The 18,781-nt window shown below is 39.5% G+C and overlaps 1 protein-coding gene across 1 annotated transcript in view; it reads left to right on the top strand.

Moving 5' to 3' along the window:
• The window catches only part of PPP6R3 (protein phosphatase 6, regulatory subunit 3), a 137,226-nt gene that overhangs the window by 86,533 nt on the left and 31,912 nt on the right, over positions 1–18,781 (top strand). Inside the window, exons 9-14 of the mRNA XM_008569576.1 lie at positions 981–1,110; positions 3,275–3,427; positions 5,661–5,810; positions 7,149–7,213; positions 10,069–10,184; positions 12,053–12,138. Coding sequence (XP_008567798.1) covers positions 981–1,110; positions 3,275–3,427; positions 5,661–5,810; positions 7,149–7,213; positions 10,069–10,184; positions 12,053–12,138 — 700 coding nt within the window. The remainder of the gene's footprint in view (positions 1–980; positions 1,111–3,274; positions 3,428–5,660; positions 5,811–7,148; positions 7,214–10,068; positions 10,185–12,052; positions 12,139–18,781) is intronic.

Here is an 18,781-nt window from a genome sequence, read left to right as displayed (position 1 = left end):
CAGCCAGTGAGCAAAACGGCCATCCCTATATAGGATCTGAACCCGTGGCCTTGGTGTTATCAGCACCACACTCTCCCAAGTGAGCCACGGGCCAGCCGGTCCTCAGATTTATCTTTTAATTTGAACCCCATACCCACATTTTTAGGCCTTCCTCCTGATGTCCTTTTTCTCCTCCTGGGCTCTTTCCTGCCCCCACTTTGAGAACCACTGTGCGCTTTCAGTCACTAACAGTAGTTGGGATTTGGGAGTCTCATTCCACCTGTATTCTTGTAAGGAGTGGGTTGTAATGAGTAGATTGAGCTTTATGTAGAAGAATAATTTAAACCTTGTATGTATGTATGTATTTTAAAAGGTGACCAGTAAGGGGATCTTAACCCTTGACTTGGTGTTGTCAGCACCACGCTCAGCCAGTGAGCAAACCGACCATCCCTATATAGGATCCGAACCCGTGGCCTTGGTGTTATCAGCACCGCACTCTCCCAAGTGAGCCATGGGCCAGCCCTAAACCTTTTATATAGGAAACTGTTGATTACCCAAGAAAAACTGTATGGAACAAGTATAGGCCTGTTTATTATTAGCATCCTAAACTGGAAGGCAATATGATGTGTCCTGTAATTCAGAGATTAGATGTCCTTTTGTTTTCCAAATTCTCTGTTCATTTAGAGACCTGCTATTAGTACAATAGTTATAAGAAGTTAGGAGGTTTAGCAGCATGGGAAGAAATCACATACAATTTCTCATCGGCACTATAACCCTTTAAATTTCAGGTCATATTGGCTGATCCTCATCAAGGTTTTACTACACCCTCTTCTGGTTTATTATGCTCTCTTCCTATCCCTTCTCCTTACAGCCAGAAATGTTGATATAAGCATTATATAGTTATATAATCATTTAGTATATACCTATATGTTTGATATGGAACACCTTGAATGATTTGTTCTGAAATTATAATAACTATAATTATCTTGCTTTGTTTCAAGTTTTGAAGGCCATATAGAGATCTGCCCACCAGGCATGAGTCATTCAGCTTGTTCGGTCAACAAGAGTGTTCTAGAAGCCATCAGAGGAAGACTTGGATCTTTTCATGAACTCCTGCTTGAGCCACCTAAGGTAAGGGAACTATCTTGTTTTTTTTTTTTTTTTGTCTTTTTTTTTTTGTCTTTTTCCGTGTCCGGCAACGGATCGCAACCCTCAGTGTTGCCCCCATACCGGACTGGGGACCGGCAACGGGATCGCAACCCTCGGGCGGGAGCGCCACCACACTTCCCAAGCGGCGCACTATCCAGTGCACCACCGGGCCGGCCCATTGAGCTGGTTTTTAAGTGACTTTTATCTATGTATGATGTCTAAATTGGTGAATGGGGTAGAATTAAACAAAATATTTATCTGCATATGAAACTCAGCTTTTCGTTCTTTCCTTCTATAAATTCTTGGGTACTTAATATGCCAGTAAAATAAGCAGTTTTCTTCTCGTAGCATGTTCTTTTCAGAAGTTTGAAGTAAAGTTAACCTTTCGGGAGCTGATCTTTGAAACTGTGTTTTCTTATTAAGCTTTGGAGCAATATAAAAGTCTGATGGACAGATGACCTTATTTAATAAATAGTACTTTGAAGTTTTAGTGTACAACATGGAAAGATGACTTGGGGTGTTAGTTTTTCAGTAGATAGCATCCATGTGCTAATCTAAAAATGACTGTTTACTCAGCAGAGACCCACAGAAGAGGGTTGTCAGCAGTTCGTAAGTGGTATTCTTCCATTACACCCATGCCCCTTGGATTGGTACAGAGACTTAGATTAGGGTAAGAGGCACTTCCTTTTGTAATCTAGGGTGGAAAATTCTGTTCTGTGAGAGTTCTGTTCGCAGCACTAGTTTTTACACTTTTCTTTTTCCTTCTGCCCTATATTGTTGGATCCCTGTCCTGTGTAGTACTTGTATTACTATGGCTGTCTACTGTGTCAGTTATTGGGAATTTAGCATACTAGTTTCTTGCTTCTGAATTAGAAGTATTCAGAATTTTCTGTTTATTTAACCGTTTAGGTGGGAGCACAGAGTAACCCTCATCCATAACCCGGGGAGTCTACTTCAGTTCCCAGGTTATCTTTTCAAATGCCTGATTAGTTATCAGTGAGCAGGAAGGGTTCCTTATCTGCACTCGGAGTTTGTATCGTCCTGCTGGGCCCCCTACCAGCCATGTTGTCTTACCTGCATTCAGCCTGTGTTGGGTGCCGATCATGGTGGCATTTACCTTCAGAGAAAGTACCTCTATTGGTGTTTAACAATTACAGTCAGTGGCCTCTTTCATGCCAGTCCTAGGAAGAAGAGTAGGAGAGTAAGGAAAGAAAAAGAAAGGATTTAAGAAAAGAGGAGAGAACATCACCAGTGGAAGCTGGAGAAGGCTCTGAGAGAGAAGGTGTATGACGAAGGTTCCTGACTTATGTCTTAGGTGGCCTACCCCTCTTCTTTCTAGGGGACAAACAAAGCAGCATCTGATTCTGCTTGGCCCTGATTCAGAAGTAAGGCAGTGTCTCGTTTGGACTTCTCCTTTACTCCTAGGAATGAGTGAGTTCAGTTTGTACCTAATTTTACTATATTATGTGGTGTGTAAGTACATCCATGTAGCTCTTTCAAGTCTGTCATTTAGAGCTGTCTTATATAGAGTAAAACTGTGAGCCTGAATATTCCATTAGACCTTGAGAGGAGCAGGGGACACCTAGGACTTCTGTCAGACTTCTATTTTGAAACATGCTGCTTCTGTCTTTTGTTATTTCAAACTATAGAAACCCCTATTGATGAACAAGAACAGGTTTAGGTTGATCATGTTTCTGGGTTGTGCTCCAGAGGCAACTTCTGAGTTTATATTTTTCTTGCAGATTTGGCAAAGACTAAGGACTGTGTTCCAAAATCACTTGTAACCTCTTTTAGTTTCTTAGATTCCTGGTCAGACTTTGAAATATTTTACTTTTTTTCCCTCATGGATTTCTGTAGTTTTCTGCTTTCTTCTCGTGAGAGTTTGGAATGTTGGCACAGGGGATTACTTGGTTTCTTATAAAATTTGTAGTCCTCGGAAATTACTTGATTTTTTTTTTTTTCCCTCTTGGTTATTTCATCATATCTTAAAGATATCAGTGGCTGCTTTAGATTTTCTTTCAGGTATAGAATTCAGGCCAATTTGTTCGCAGGGTTAGTTAGCATAGTGTTATATATCTTAGCATGTACACCTTTTGCTTGTTTGTTTATTTACCTGGATTCACTTGGAAAGCTTTTCCTTCCTCAGAAAAGTGTGATGAAGACTACATGGGGTGTACTCGATCCTCCTGTGGGGAATACCCGGTTGAATGTAATTAGGTTGATATCCAGCCTGCTTCAAACCAATACCAGCAGTATAAATGGGGACCTTATGGAGCTGAATAGCATTGGAGTCATACTGGTAAGATTTCCCCCTCACAGACACTTTAATTTGCCCTTGACATTTCATATATAACTCAAGCTACAGTTTTAAAAATTTACAAATGTGTCAGTAACTTTTCTTGGCGTGAGCATAACAGTATTTTATATGGTTTTTGCCTTGAGTTTATCATAAATTTTTTTTTTCCTTTTTGTCTTTTTTTTGTGACCGGTAACGGGATCGCAACCCTCAGTGTCGCGTCCGTACCGTGACCGGCAAGGGGCTCGCAACCCTCAGTGTCGCACCCGCACCGCGCTCAACCAGTGAGCGGACCGGTCTCTATATGGGATCCGAACCCTCCGCAGGAGCGCCGCCACGCTCCCAAGCACCGCACTCCACCGAGTGCGCCACCAGGCCAGCCGGAGTTTATCATAAATTTTGAATGCTTATTTTTGTTCAGTAGTCATTTGCTGTTGCTGTGTGTAAAGAAGTGTAATATAGGATTTTAGAGATGAGATGATTAAGACATAGGCTCGAGAAGCTCAGTCTCACATGGACTGCTGGGTATAGCATTGTTTTATGTTCAGAATTAGCAAAGGGACAAGCCTTATCTTTCTTCCACGAGGATGTTTCTATGTAATGCATCTGAGGCTGTATGGTCTTTTGAGTATGGATTCTTTTTTGAGACAGCTATTAGTCTGCTTGTCAATGGAAAGGAAAAGGAAAAGCTCAGGAATTATCTGGGTTTCCCCAGTCTCTGAGTTCCCCAGTTGCATGGTTTATGCTTAGAATCAAGCAGCCCAGCTCTGGAGCCTATGCCTACTCTGTCTGTTCTACACCCACAGCACAGAAGGCACGAGGGTTAAAACTTAGCAGGTTTCACAAGACATCTGGTCATATTATACATTTGGGGGAGATTTGGAGGTGTTTCAAAGAAGGTGTTTGCTTACTACATGACGAGCATTGTAATGTGCACCTTAAATACACTTCTCATGTGATCCTGGATATAAAAACCCCATGTGAGAGAGAGCATCTCTTTTTCAGGTCATGCCCAGAGAAGGGGATATATATTCCATGGCTAGTGAGTGGTAAAGCCAAGATTTGAATTCACCCAATTTCAAACCCATACATACTTTATCAACCGTGCTGTTGTGTTTCCTAGTGTCATTGTGTTATTTTTAGTTATATTTCAGCTCTAGGTTAAATGATATGTCGGTATAGAGCATAGGAAGGAGGAGCAAACTGGAAAAAGATGAAGATTTAAAGGATTATAGTTTTATAGTCATTGCCCTCTGAGGACATAATTTTTGCCCTACTCCTCTGACTGGTATATAAAACTCCAGGAATAAAACTTTCTACCCTTGCTTCTGGGGTTCTCCCTGAAGTCACCAGACCCTAGTCTTTAATAAAAGTATACAACTATTGTCAATTTATTCTATTGTATTATTGTAACTCTACAGAGCTACTTTTGAGTGGTGATAAATTTGATAAGACTACTAGATGGGTCATTAATTATTACTTTTTCATTTTGAGATTAGATAACCAGACTCAATCATGTCCTGAATATATACTTTGTGCATTTTGTGCTTTTAAAAGTTGCTTTTCCTTTTTGTGATGCTATTACCTTTTCAAGTAATTTGGAAAAACCTTGTGCTTTCAGGAGATTCATTCATGTGTCCCCCCCTCTCATATACTTCCTTTGTTTTTGCTGACAATATTAGGAATTTTCAGAATGGAATGCTGGAGTGGTTATTCTTTGTTAAGTTGTGAGCACCTTTAGATTGGGGATCATGTTTTTGTCTACCTCTATGTCCCATATTGTACCTTGCACACTGCCCTGCACGAAAGCCATCAGTAAATATTTGTTGAATCAAAATGAAATTCTTACAAATTTCTTTGAAAATTATTGAAAATTTACTGAGCTAAATTTTTGCATTAGTTGCTTTGAAAATGAAAAGATGCTCTCTTTGTCTTTTCTTCATATGTTTATTGATAGTTTCTACTAGATTCCATGCAATTTCTGGCATGTTGAATGAGCAAATCATGTTAATGATATTTAGGCTATGAAGTCGTGTTTCAAACTCCCTTTAAAATAAACTTGTGTTCCTTTTAATTAGTCCTATTAAAATTAGTCCCTTTTATTATTAGTCGTATGTGTGACTGAGAACACATCATTTTTTTGTTTGAACTATTAAATCACTATTCTGTAAATGTATTAAAATGGTGGCTTAAACATTGAGGTAACTGAATAAAACATTGTTTTTCTTTTGTGTAGGACATGTTCTTCAAATACACATGGAATAACTTTTTGCATACTCAAGTGGAAATTTGTATTGCATTGATTCTTGCAAGTCCTTTTGAAAACACAGAAAATGGCACAATTACTGATCAAGACTCCACTGGTGACAATTTGTTATTGAAACATGTAAGCTTATTCAGTCTAGTTTTTCTTCTACTCTCTCTTGGTTACAGCAGTTTTCCACTTCAGTGTGAAATGAGTTGAGGTTTAAAAACTTGAGGTTAGATTTCAGAGTCTAAATATTTAACTGTCACGTGTACATCACACTTTCAGCCAGTGATTCTATAAATTAAGTCCTGGACAAATAACCATTAAATGAACTGTCTTTTAAGAAAAAATGTAAGTGGCCTGCTTATTTGGTGAGATTAATAGGTGTGAAGATAGGTAAATCTTTTGGGGATTAAAAGAACCATAGAAATTTAAATACTATAGAAAACATTTGAATAATTATTTGGCATACCAGAGTTTAATTTCTGGTGCTGAATACATGACTGAAAGTTGGGAGAAGTAAGTTTTGTGTGATGTTGACGAAGCCTCATCTTGGTATCTCTTTACTTTTCTGTCAAATATGAAGTGATTTACTGTCAGTCTTCAGATTTCTTCTTGCTCTGCAGTCCTGTGGTTCTCTGAAATTTTCTAGTTTACACTTGGTTTACTTCCAAACCTGGAAGATAGGAAAGGCTAACTTGAAATAGCCAAGTACATGGGGAAGATGAATGGTATCTGAGTAAAATTGGCATTGTGCACGCTTGTATTACAGCCCACAGCAGTTGTCGTTGACTTGCAGGATTTGGGTGAGACACACCTGTTTAATGTTAATGCAGTAATGTTAGTGCATCTGGAAGTAAGTATTGCTCATATTTAAGACGTGCAAGGACTGCTTTGGATTCTAAGTTAAATTTTTGCCAAGGCATAATTTTCTCCAGTGAGCGGGAACTGGTCTGTATGTGGGATCCGAACCCTCGGCGGGAGTGCCACCGCACTCCCAAGTGGCACACTGTAGCAGTGCACCACTGGGCCGGCCCTCTTTTTTTTTTTTTTTTTAAAGAGATGACCGGCAAGGGGATATTAACCCTCGACTGGGTGTTGTCAGCACCACACTCTCCCAAGTGAGCCATGGGCTGGCCCAGTCAGTCTGTATTTCTGAGCCCAATTTTCACAGCTAATAATACCTAGTTTTGCTTTAGGTCAACTGCTCACTTGTGGCAGTACCTGTAATACTGAGTTTCCCAGTAGATGCACTGCTGAGGGTGTTGTCCCAATTTTAAATCCCTGTAGTGTTCTGAGGGTCTAGAATAAATTTATTTATCATGTTGCATTTGGCTTAGCCAGTAATTCATAGCTATATTTAGCTTCCTGGATTATGCATACCACTGTTCTGTATAACTTGAGTTCAATTTCACATTAAGGTTTTATGCATTAACATTTATATAAGTATTAACTAGAATATGCTTTTTTATTCAGCTTTTTCAAAACTGTCAGTTAATAGAACGAATACTTGAAGCCTGGGAAATGAATGAGAAGAAGCAGTAAGTAAATTGTTTTCTGAAAGTTATTCAGTTTGATTTATAATTTGAGGAAAATATTCCCACTTGTGACAGGTATTTTTCTAATAATTTATTTTTAGATCCCCCCGTCTTTCTACCTGTCTTGTGGGGAACTAGGGAGCTGGGAGTATTCACCTCAGTGCTGCCTTTGAAACGTCCCAGTCCTTTTCAGATGGCTCTTTTTCTGAGAATACTGTGAAGTTGAATGAAAACGGTTGTAAAGTTGGGCTCTCCTGGATGATGATTTAACTCAGCGTATTTGTTCTGGTCACCCCTATTTAGAATAGAACAGAGGAGAAAAAATTGCTTAGTATTTTCTTTTTAGAAAATTTCCATTATTTGACGGGCAAGGTTATATGAAAGTTTTAGTTGCTCCATGTAAGTAGCTTTGTGACATAGGACTTTTTGATCGTAGTGTTATCTGTAACAGGCATTTTTCTCTAATTCCCTGGGAGCTTTTATGCCACCTCATAGATTCTGAAGCATCCTGTGTAGTGCGTATTTAGGAAACACTCTTTTTTTTTTTTTTTTCCTTTTTGTCTTTTTTCATGACCGGCAATGGATCGCAACCCTCAGTGTCGCGCCCGTACCGGACCGGGACCGGCAACGGGTTCGTAACCCTCGGTGTTGCACCTGCACCTCGCTCAGCCAGTGAGCAGCCGGTCTGTATGTGGGATCCAAACCCTCGGCGGGAGCGGCGCACTGTAGCAGTGCGCCACCGGGCCAGCCCATAGGAAACACTCTTGAAGTGTGCTTCTTGAGTTTGTTTTTCTGTTAAGTTTATTGAGGTATAATTGTCAGGTGGTAAAAATCATCCTTTTTAGGTGTACAGTTAATGGGAATTCTGACTAATGCATGAAGTCACAGAATGTTACCGTCACCCCAAAAGTTGTCTCATGCCCTTTATTGTCAATCCCAGGAGTTTTCTTGCTGTGAATCTCTGTTCACATTCATCTGTGGTTCCCAGAAGCTAGATGACTCATGGGAGATGTCCAGCTTTACTTTGTGAGGTTTGATTTTTTATTTTTTTAACTGCCGATAGGGTTTTGATTTGACTCTCTGGAAATTGGTATTTAGTTTGTGAGGGGCTAGTATTGGTAGACCTCAGATACATTCTTCCAAATGGAGCTCCTTTGGGGGTTCAGTGTGTGGCCTCATAGGCATTTCTGGTTATGTGTCTGACCCTGTCTTAGCCACTTTGTGCCCTCCTGTCTTCTCTCTCCACCTCCTCATCTGGCCAGTGCTGAGGTGTCCTGTGTGTACTCTGCCCTCTCTGTGAGCCTTGTCCTCTACAGGCCTGGTGAATAACATTTTCCCCATCTGGAGGGGTCCTGAAAGAGCTTTCCAAATGTCCCCTCACACCAGCAACCTAAAGGACATTGGAAGCCCTGGGCCAAACACCTTGCAGGCGAGCCTTTGTTTTCAGCTGTGGGATCAAGGGAGTACAGGAGAGTGACTAAGAAGTTGCCCGCAGGAACACTCGTGTCTCTGGATCTTGCTGTGGAACTAAAAGAGGCTGTTAGCAACTCAGTTGAGATCAATCCCGTGCCTTTTGACCTTAGGTGTCCTCTAACATTGTCTAGCAGATATTTTATTTTCCAGGCAAGACTTCAAGCATAGGTTTTTTTTTTTTTTTTTTAGTGGCCCCTGAAAGACTTTTCTCCCTTTAAGCAAAAATCTCTTCAGTTTATTCTCTGCTATCTGTAACCAAAACTCCTCTGTTTTATAGAATTTAAAGTCTTGACATTTGTAAATAGGCAGGAGAAATCACATTGAGAGGAAGTTTGTCTGAATGTAAAGATTGATCATGGTTGGGAAGATTGGACCCTAAGTAAGTGACAGGGAAGAGCACCAAGTTTATTTGCCTGTGTTCAAAGTGGTGAATGGCAGATACAAACTAACTACCTCTTACCTTGGCCAAGGCCTCAAATCAGCCAGTATCTTAACTTGGGAAATGCCATTGGTAGATAATTATCTCTACTAATTGATGTGACTGAAGTGTGGTATCTTTCACGGAAGTGAACTGGCAGAATAATCATCTCAGTTCCCTACAATCTGATTGAAGTCTGAAAAACAGTTTTTTAAAAAAGATACAATGTTTTCATCACTCACACAAAAATAAATACAAAGGAAAGTCACTGTAATATTAGGCATCAATGAATGAATGGTTTTTTTTGTTTGTTTGTTTGTTTGTTTTGTCTTTTTTCGTATCCGGCAACACACTCACACAAAAATAAATACAAAGGAAAGTCACTGTAATATTAGGCATCAATGAATGAATGTTTTTTTTTGTTTGTTTGTTTGTTTGTTTTGTCTTTTTTCGTATCCGGCAACAGATCGCAACCCTCAGTGTCGCGCCCGTACCGGACTGGGACCGGCAATGGGATCGCAACCCTCGGTGTTGCGCCCGCACCTCGCTCAGCCAGTGAGCGGGAACCGGTCTGTATGTGGGATCCGAACCCTCGGCGGGAGCACCGCCACGCTCCCAAGCGGCGCACTGTAGCAGTGTGCCACCGGGCCGGCCCCTGAATGAATGTTTTTTAAGATAATGTGTGTTGATGATTAATTGTTGTTTTTGATATTTGAATAAACTATGTCCTGTTGAATGAGGCTACTGTATAATCTTTGAGTAGACAATTTCAAACTCCCCTATTCTGGCACTCTCCATTCCTTTGTTTCTCCTTCCTTTTCTGTCTTTTGTCATTTTCTTTGGTGCCTCAGTTTTTATAATGATTACTTTAAAATCCACAGTATTTACCAAGTGTTTCACCATTCCGTCCCATCAGGAGTCTGAATATTTTCAGGAATCTGAATAATTATCCTTTACCCTTTGTCAGGGCTGAGGGAGGAAGACGGCATGGTTACATGGGACACCTAACAAGGATAGCTAACTGTATCGTGCACAGTACTGATAAGGGCCCCAACAGTGCATTAGTACAGCAACTTATCAAAGGTAAGTTGTTTATAAAATTTTAATTACATTTTTGCTGGGTTCTAGAAAGATAAAGATTGTTAAAGTGGAAATACTTGTAGTATTTTTAATAGTTTGTGGAGTTTCTTTATATTTCGCAAATTACCTGAAGATGTGAATGAGGTTCCTGAGAATGTTTGAACAGTGTAGTTCTCGGCTATGTCTCTGTTCATGTTTTTGCAATCCTTTTAGGTAGCATGGGGAGGCTTGGCTGGATTCAGCATATACTTATTATTGTTCTTAAAGAGCATTGCTTGGTAAATCATTCTTTTGAGTACTTTGAGCATAAAGTACTTGTATGATGGCAGTTGAGCCACTTGAGATGTAATTACTCTTCCTTTTTATTTTCTTCACAAGGCCTCTATATAGCCTAAGGATTAAGTTCCTTTAACTGGCGTATTAAGGCATTTATCAACATTTCTTCAATATCTCTATCACTGAAACGAGGAGTTTTGACTCCTAAAGGACTCTTTCTATACTAGCATTTAAATTTTAAAAGCCCAAGGTTACTTGGAAGAAACCGTATGGAAGCCTTTTACCCTGGCACCTGGGCTGCGAATCTACCTCTTCCCACACAGGAGCTCTAGGAGCTCTGTGTACTCAGGGTTTTTGTTGTTTTTTGGCAGCTGGCTGGCTGGGGATCTGAACCCTTGCCCTTGGTGTTACAAGGTGTCCCTCTAACCAGCTGAGCTAACTGGCCAGCCCAAGTACTCAGGGGTTTTGTGCCAATAGGATTACTAGTCTTGAGACTCAATTTGAATGTGAAAAATCTTTAACATCTGTGTTACAGAATTCCTTCAAAGTTAATTTGCTGACAGTCATTTCCTGGTGTACCCTTCTATTTTTTCTCCTAAGAATGTTTGTTTGTTCAGTAGGCTGTTACCTATTGAATATTCAATAAAAGCATAGTTGTCACACAGTGACAAAAACTGGGGCTTGCCCACCTGTAGCTTTGCTTCTTGAGAGGGAGCTGTAAGCCTTTTCCTCAAGGCATTCTTCATCACAGTTTGTCTTTATGTCTGTACCAAGGAGAAGTGGCCTTGTGATATGATTACATTTTTTAGATCAGTCTTTCTTTTATGGAAGTTGCTTGCTAGATGGCACGTGTGTGTGCCTGTGTGAGTGTGCATGCATGCATGCATCGGTGTTTAAACCAGTATTGTCAGATGACAACTTTAGTGAGGCCTCCAAAATTACAGCCATGGTTTCATTTTCTCAAAAGAGTAGTCGTGTATCCTTTAAAATCGCTCTAGAAGGTAGAATTTCACTATTGCATATTTATGCATATGTTGGGCCATGACACAGACCTTTAGAAAACATCTTGGAGCAATTTGTGAAGTCAATCTGGGTTTTACAGAACATTCATTGATCAGATGCCAATCAGAGTATCCCAAGAAAGTGTGTGGGAACTGTCATTTGCAGCATTGCCTAAACTTACTTGACCTTGGAAAAAGATGGCTCCTTCTCCCCAAACACACCTTAAAGCCCTACTACCTTTCTCAGAAGAGCTTGTTAGAAACACATTTTCCAGGTTAAGTTTCTACCAAAACATTTTTAGAAACTTAAGTTCACAGAGCTGCTTAGGGCTCTTGGCCTAATCAAGCCTACACCTTTGCGGGGTGGGGTGGGTCTAGTTCCTGGAAGTCCATGGGATCCCGGCTGTGCGAGGTATTTGACTCCATTCCTCTAAGAGCACTGGGCTGGCTGTCGCTCAGTTACTCAGCTGATAGGGCATGTTCACCATCGATGAACCAGGTGGGTAGGCCCACTTTTGTATTATCTGCGTATTTTTTTTGTCTATGTGGAGGTCACTGTGGTGATAATGCTTTTTTCCTTTTCTCACTCTGAAGATCTTCCCGACGAAGTCAGGGAGCGATGGGAGACGTTCTGCACAAGCTCCTTAGGAGAAACTAACAAGAGGAACACGGTAGATCTAGTAGGTTTTACAAGGTTACATTTATATTTTTTTGGTGCTCTTAGCTTTTGCCCATTTATTCAGAAAAATGTAAAGGATCTTCCATTTTCCCCATAGTTGTGGGCCAAGGAAAGTTCGTGTCTCTTTATCAGGAAGGGAGATCAGTACTTGCCCATTTGTTTAGACAACTCCTAGTTATCTACCTCAGATGACAAAAGGGTACTAAAAAGCCACTAGTTTCTACTTCACATCATATTTAGTATCTGTTTCCCTCCCTGCCCTGCTTCCTAAGCACCTCAACAAAACAGCTTCTAGCCTTCCTTTTATTCTGTTGGGTTTGTTGCCTTATGCCTCAGGTAACCCTGGGTGCTTAGAAACCTAAATATTTTGGGGGGTATTTTCTGATATATTGAGTTTACCCTCATTTTAGATAATTCCCAGTGTGGGAAGTTTTTTTAGATGACTGAAACCCCAACTTTGAAATCTTTAACCTAAGAATTGATACTTTTAGCCAGGGAATAATGGCATTGATAATTTTTTAAAAATTATATTGGACTTTGGAGTGTATTTTTTGTTTTTTAATGCAAAAAACAACTTACCTTTAAGGTTTAAGGTAAGTATTGCTTTGTTTTTGCTTTTAAAGATTGGAAAGCATTTCCTTTTATAAGCACATGCTAGCTGATTGTTGAGGTAGTAGCCTTGACTTAGACAGAAGTAGTGCTTAACTCTACATTGAAGAGTATTTGTGTCCAGTATTTAATTCTATATTTGAAATTCAGTAGCTGCAGTCTTGAATTTCTAATATACAATAACACCTCAACTTAAGAATTCATTTATTCCTATCTGCGGCCTTATCTGTTCAGAACATAACTTAGAAACAAGAGGGAAACCGGCTCTGAAAGCAACAGAGTAGTCACTAGATCATCCTATGTCACACTCCCTGAAGAGCCTCTGTCTCCTACTTTGTAGATTGTCTAATAAATTTGGTTATCTTTTTCTAGACTCTTGATTGACAGAGTTGTAGGGTAATGGCTTTGTAAGGTGTATGCACTGATAGAATTAAGAAGTATTAAGAGTTGGAAGAATAATGAAGTTGAAATAACTATAAAAAGGGAGCTGTGTGGGGGCATTTAATTAAAATAGTGTTCACAGCCCTAATGTCTCCATGTGTTACAGCCCAACAGAGAAATTGACATTCATATTAACAACCCTGGGTCATCAAGAAAGGGTTAAGTTATTTTTAATGAATATATTACCCATTATATATAGTTTTGGGTTTTTTCCCCCAATCAAATTGGTTAAAATAATTTAAGCTGGATTAAATACCCAGAATATCACCTAACCTGAGAGTTCTGGATAATCAAGGCTTTTTAATAGAGTGAAATTGTACTCACCCATACCATTGAATTAAACCGCTTAATTTTTGAGGCTCCCCTATTGATTCCTTCCTAAGAATGCAGGCTCCTTTAAGGGGATTTTGTCTTGCTTCTTATTTGTAAAGGAATATTTAAGAATATTAATTCTGATTTTGTTTGGGAAACTTTTTAAAAATTATTCTTTGATTGACTTTAAAGGTAGAAGTCAACAATATCCAGTTAAAATTTCTTAGGTTTTTTAAAAAACTTCTTTGCAAATCTCTCTTGAGCAGTTCTGTAGTAATAAAGAGGGACTTCATTGCCATTCAGATAGCACTCAGTTACTTTACATGATGCTGTCAGTTCATCTGCTGTGTGATTGCGCGTAAGTATTATTATGTATATGTACACGGAGGGCTGTGAGCACACAGTGCAAAATACATATTCAGCCTCCTTTGAGTCAGGTACTTGTAGACACTGACAACTGTGTTGAAAGAAAAATTATCATGGGCTCCATCTGTCACTTGAATTGGAGCTCAGTTCTCCTTCGCTTGCTCTATTTTCTGCCATCATAGATGGAGTACACAAATAATCTACAGTTAAAGGAAATAAGGAGACATTGGCTTATATAGCAAAAGTGGTCAGATTTATATAGCCCTCTTAACATTGCTGATATTCCTTGTTGAATCAGCCCCACTCCATAATTTTGCTCTCTGTTGAGACTGGGGCTGATCTCAAGACCTCTTTAATTTTTTGGTCTCAATGCCTTTCTTAAATACCACCTCCATTTAGTCTTAAGTCCCTCCAGTAGGGAATTTTGCTTTGTAGCATTTTGAGAGCTACGTATGTTCCAAGTTTTTAAGAATGCTTATGAGGGCTGGCCCATGGCTTACTTGGGAGAGTGTGCTGCTGATAACACCAAGGCCATGGGTTCGGATCCCTATATAGGGATGGCTGGTTAGCTCATTTGGGAGAGCATGGTGCTGACAACACCAAGTCGAGGGTTAAGATCCCCTTACTGGTCATCTTTTAAAAAAAAAAAAAAAAAAAGAATGCTATGCATTAATCCTAGACCACCAAGGAGATTTTAACTATGTCCTCTAGGCTCTTTATTTTCCTGCACAGAATGTTTTCAAGATCTACCTCAGTGGTGATGGGTACCATGTTTCAGTGGAAATATGCTGTTGTAAATATTATTATAAACACACTTAGTAAATACATTGGGCCTTGCCCTTGCAAAAGTGACATACAAAAAGAGTGCCTACATGTGAAATGTAGTACCAATCTGAGTAAAATCACTTAAACTTCTTAACATGATCATCACTGGAATTGGCAATTAAGTAATAGATTGCTTATTCTCTGTCCCCCTTTCCCAATAGATAGTTTAGATTAGATATACTGTCTTGACTTCGTTTGTTTTAGATTGGCCTAGATACCTCCCTGGGAATCATTTCAGGTGTATCATAGGACTTGAGTCCACCTGTAGTTCAACACCACATGCTTGAGTTAGTACATTGTTACATTACCCCGGTCTGTTTTTATTTTTCTATTCACAGCAAAAATACATTTCATTTATACACGGAACACTTACCTGTCCTACTGGCTCTAGGCCTGAGGACTCACTCACTTATCTAGGATAAGCTGTGACAGCCCTGAGCTCCTACCATTTGTACTGCAGCATTTCAATTCAACTCTCTCCGAGATATTCAGAGTGCTTTAATCTTATGACCCCATCATGCCAAAATGTGTGCACAGTCAATTCAAATACTGCCTATGTTTTTATGTTGAGAGTTTATTATGAATAAAATGTGGTATTTAATTATATCCAGAGACCTCTGTGTTTTGACTGAGCCCCCAAACTGTAAAAACTGGCAAGGATTTCGATAGAGTAAATTTAGATAACGTAGGAAATGTGTTTGTACTGACTTTGGAAAATTCAATTTATTTCACTCTCTGCCTTCCTCTCCAAGAGGGAAAATGTGTTTTAAATGTGTTGGTGCTTCTTTCCCATCATTGACAAGATAGTTTATGGAGGTGTGTAGAGTGGTATGAATGTGCATGCATGAATTGCCTGTATGTTCTGCAGGTTGGGGTAGAACCTGAGCGTTGGTGTTTCTAACCAGCTCTGGGTTACGCCAATGTTGGTGGTCTACAGTTGGATACACTCGGAGTAGTGAGGAGTGAGGGTCTCTAGCTCTCTCTTTCCACTGATACAGGCCTTGGAGTTTAGTAGTCACATCATACTTAGGGTTTTCCTTGGCAGTCTAATCAGCCAAGGTGAAGAAAACACCTGTTTGCTTTTTCCTCTAACAGCAATTAATAAAATGGAAATTTTATTATGAAAGAAAGTAAACTATCAGAAGCTTCTTTTACTGCAACATCTAGAATGTACTTAGAATACATTTAGCTTGGCAAGAGGGTTCTTATATACTTGTTACTTTTTGCTGTATTTGTTCTCATTTAGTGATTTATTAGTATTCATTAATTCAGTAAATATGTGAGTGCCTACTCTGTGCCAGACATTGAGGACTAAACAAGATTGGCAAAAATCCCTGCTTCACTGGTGATGGATAAACAAATGAGTAAGAGACACACACACACAGTGTATGTCGTTTACGAGTGTGTGTTTCAGGCGGTAAGTGCTAAGGAGCAAACATAGGGAAGGGAGTCAAGGAGCATTTTGGCAGATGTGCCATTTGAAATCAGGTGGTCAAGAAAAACCTTACCAAGAAGGTAACACTTGTGGAGACTTGAAGGGAGAGAAGGAAAGAGAGAAGAACAAAATGCAGAGGCCCCGAGATGAAATGGTCCTCATGTTTGCAGGGACTGGCGTGTTGTCCAGTTCGTCTGTAACAGAGTGAGTGAGGGACCAGGAAACCATGAGGCCAGAGAGGCCCTGAAAAGCCAGAATTTGTACAGCTTTGTAGTCCACATTGAGCATCCAGGTTTTTGATTTTAGTGAGATGAGAAACCATTAGATTTTGAACTAAAAAGTGACATAATTTGATGGCTGCAGTGTTGAGAATAGACTGTAGTGGGGCAAGAGTTAGAAGCTGGGAGACTGGTGCCTAATGAGCATGAATCCAGGTGAGGGATAATGGTGGTTTGCACTTGGAGGTGATAATAAATAGGTGTGATGTGAGGAGTGATGGGATTTGATGTTACATCTTGAAGGTAGTGGGCAGATGTGGGTGAGACAAAGAAACCAGGATAACAGGTTTTTAGCTGAAGGAGGAGGAGAGTAAAAATGGCATTTACTGAGATGGAGATGCCTCACAAGGAGTGTGTTTGGAAGTGTAGATCAGGAACTCATTTTTGTATACATCTGAGTGATAAACTGATGGGTTCTGATTAGCAAGTCCCGTCCCTGCCCCACTATGGGTAAATTAAATAGTCTTTTCAGCTCATTTTGTTAATAATTATTTCAGACTGAGAGTATGTGGGTAGAATGCAAATCATATCTTCCATTAATGTAATTGTGAAGGTGTGTGTGCATCGTTGTTATTTATAATAACTTGCTAAAACTAATTTCTTTTTGTAGAGTATGTGGGTAGAATGCAAATCATATCTTCCATTAATGTAATTGTGAAGGTGTGTGTGCATTGTTGTTATTTATAATAACTTGCTAAAACTAATTTCTTTTTGTAGAAAACATTTTTTTTTTTTTTAAGATGGCCGGTAAGGGGATCTTAACCCTTGACTTCGTGTTGTCAGCACCACACTCTCCCAAGTGAGCCACGGGCCGGCCAAGAAAAACCTTTTTAAATACCTTCCAGGATTACTTTGAGAATACAGTTTGAGTAGAACACGTAAAGGGGTCGCAATGTCTGGCACATAGTAGTTGCTCAATTAAAGTTAATTTCCTTCTTTAATTAATAGTGATAAAATCTTATTTTGTAAGGAAAAGTAAAAATATGCTTGAGGATACATTGTATCCTGTTTGAACTTAGACAACAGGTCTTGGCTAGGAGCAGCCAACTCTTATTCTCTCTTTTTCAGTTCACCTGGCTTGCTTTTTGAGTTGTCTTCTGTTTCTGTGCCCCCAAATGGGGTTGCACCCCTAAAACACACAATGGTTTAGCATGGTGCACTACCTTGCTAGCCAAGTAGCCTGAAGCTCCTCTCAATCCACTGCAGTAGAACCACTTGACCTGCTTTTGAATGTAGTAAGAGGTCCTGTAAGATGCCAGCTGCCGTGACCAAGCAGTATTCCACACCTCCCTCTGTGTCCCCATCCCTACATCTTTCCCCAGTAACTCACTAAGGCTGTTGACTCAAGCAGATGCTCTTCAGTGATTATGAATTCTACATCAGGCCAGATTCACAAGTAGAATGCAAGGACTTTATACCTTAGGGAGGATGGAGAGGGAAATAATTGGGAACATTTGGGTTCTTAATAGCTTAATTTCACTTGGACTTAGTATCTTTATCAAAGATGGTTAGACGAAGGGAAAAGAGATTACTCTTATTTAGGCAATGATTTATTTGGAATTTTACAAGCCATACCCCATACAGACCTGTTGGGATTCTGTGTTAGACTTTTTGAGCTAGTGCTGGAACAACTTAACAAAGCAGGCCAGGCCTGTTCCTATAACTCCAGACTAATAGGCACAGCCTCAAGAGTTGACAGGTGGCAGCTGCTCTTGTCTTCCCCTAAGGACAGTGTTGTCTGCCCAGAACACTTCTATGAAAGATGTAGGATAAATAACTCAGAGAATACAATATAAGTTACCCTTAGAAGTATAGTGCTTGTTTCTAGAATTTTACAAACTGTTCATATTTATCATTTGTTATATATCAATTGTTGTTATTAGTGCTGTATTTATTTGTATATCTTGATTTCTAATTGTTAATGCATTTCTTCCCTAATATTGTGTGATATTTATTAATTAATAAAAGTCACTTAACCATGAATTGGTGAGCAGTTTATCTTTGTGTTTTTGCTTAATTACTGAGAGTTGGTTATAAGTTCTGAGGGTACAGGGTGTATTTTCAGGGATAGAAGATATGGGGTCATTTGTGAGAAGGGGATTATTGACTCAAGTCATATTTAGTGTTTATAGACAACACTTTTCTTAGCGTGGGCAGGAAATTGAAGAATTTAAAGTGAAATGGTTATACTTAAATCTGATTTTTTTTTAGTGGCTCATTAGTAATCCCTGGGGATTACAGTTTTACCCTACAGGTATGGCACATATGAATGTCCTGTGTTTCATCTGCACTGTTACCTCTACCTTTGCTGTGAGCATTTAATTGGAGATAATTATCAAAATCACTTAAATGGAGTTGCTCATTTCTTTTTAATCTGT

This window comes from Galeopterus variegatus, unplaced genomic scaffold, assembly GCF_000696425.1.
Source record: "Galeopterus variegatus unplaced genomic scaffold, G_variegatus-3.0.2 Scaffold512, whole genome shotgun sequence".
Taxonomy (NCBI): Eukaryota; Metazoa; Chordata; class Mammalia; order Dermoptera; family Cynocephalidae; genus Galeopterus; species Galeopterus variegatus.
The sequence above is the reverse complement of the archived record's forward strand: the minus strand, read 5'-3'. Positions and strand labels throughout refer to the sequence as shown.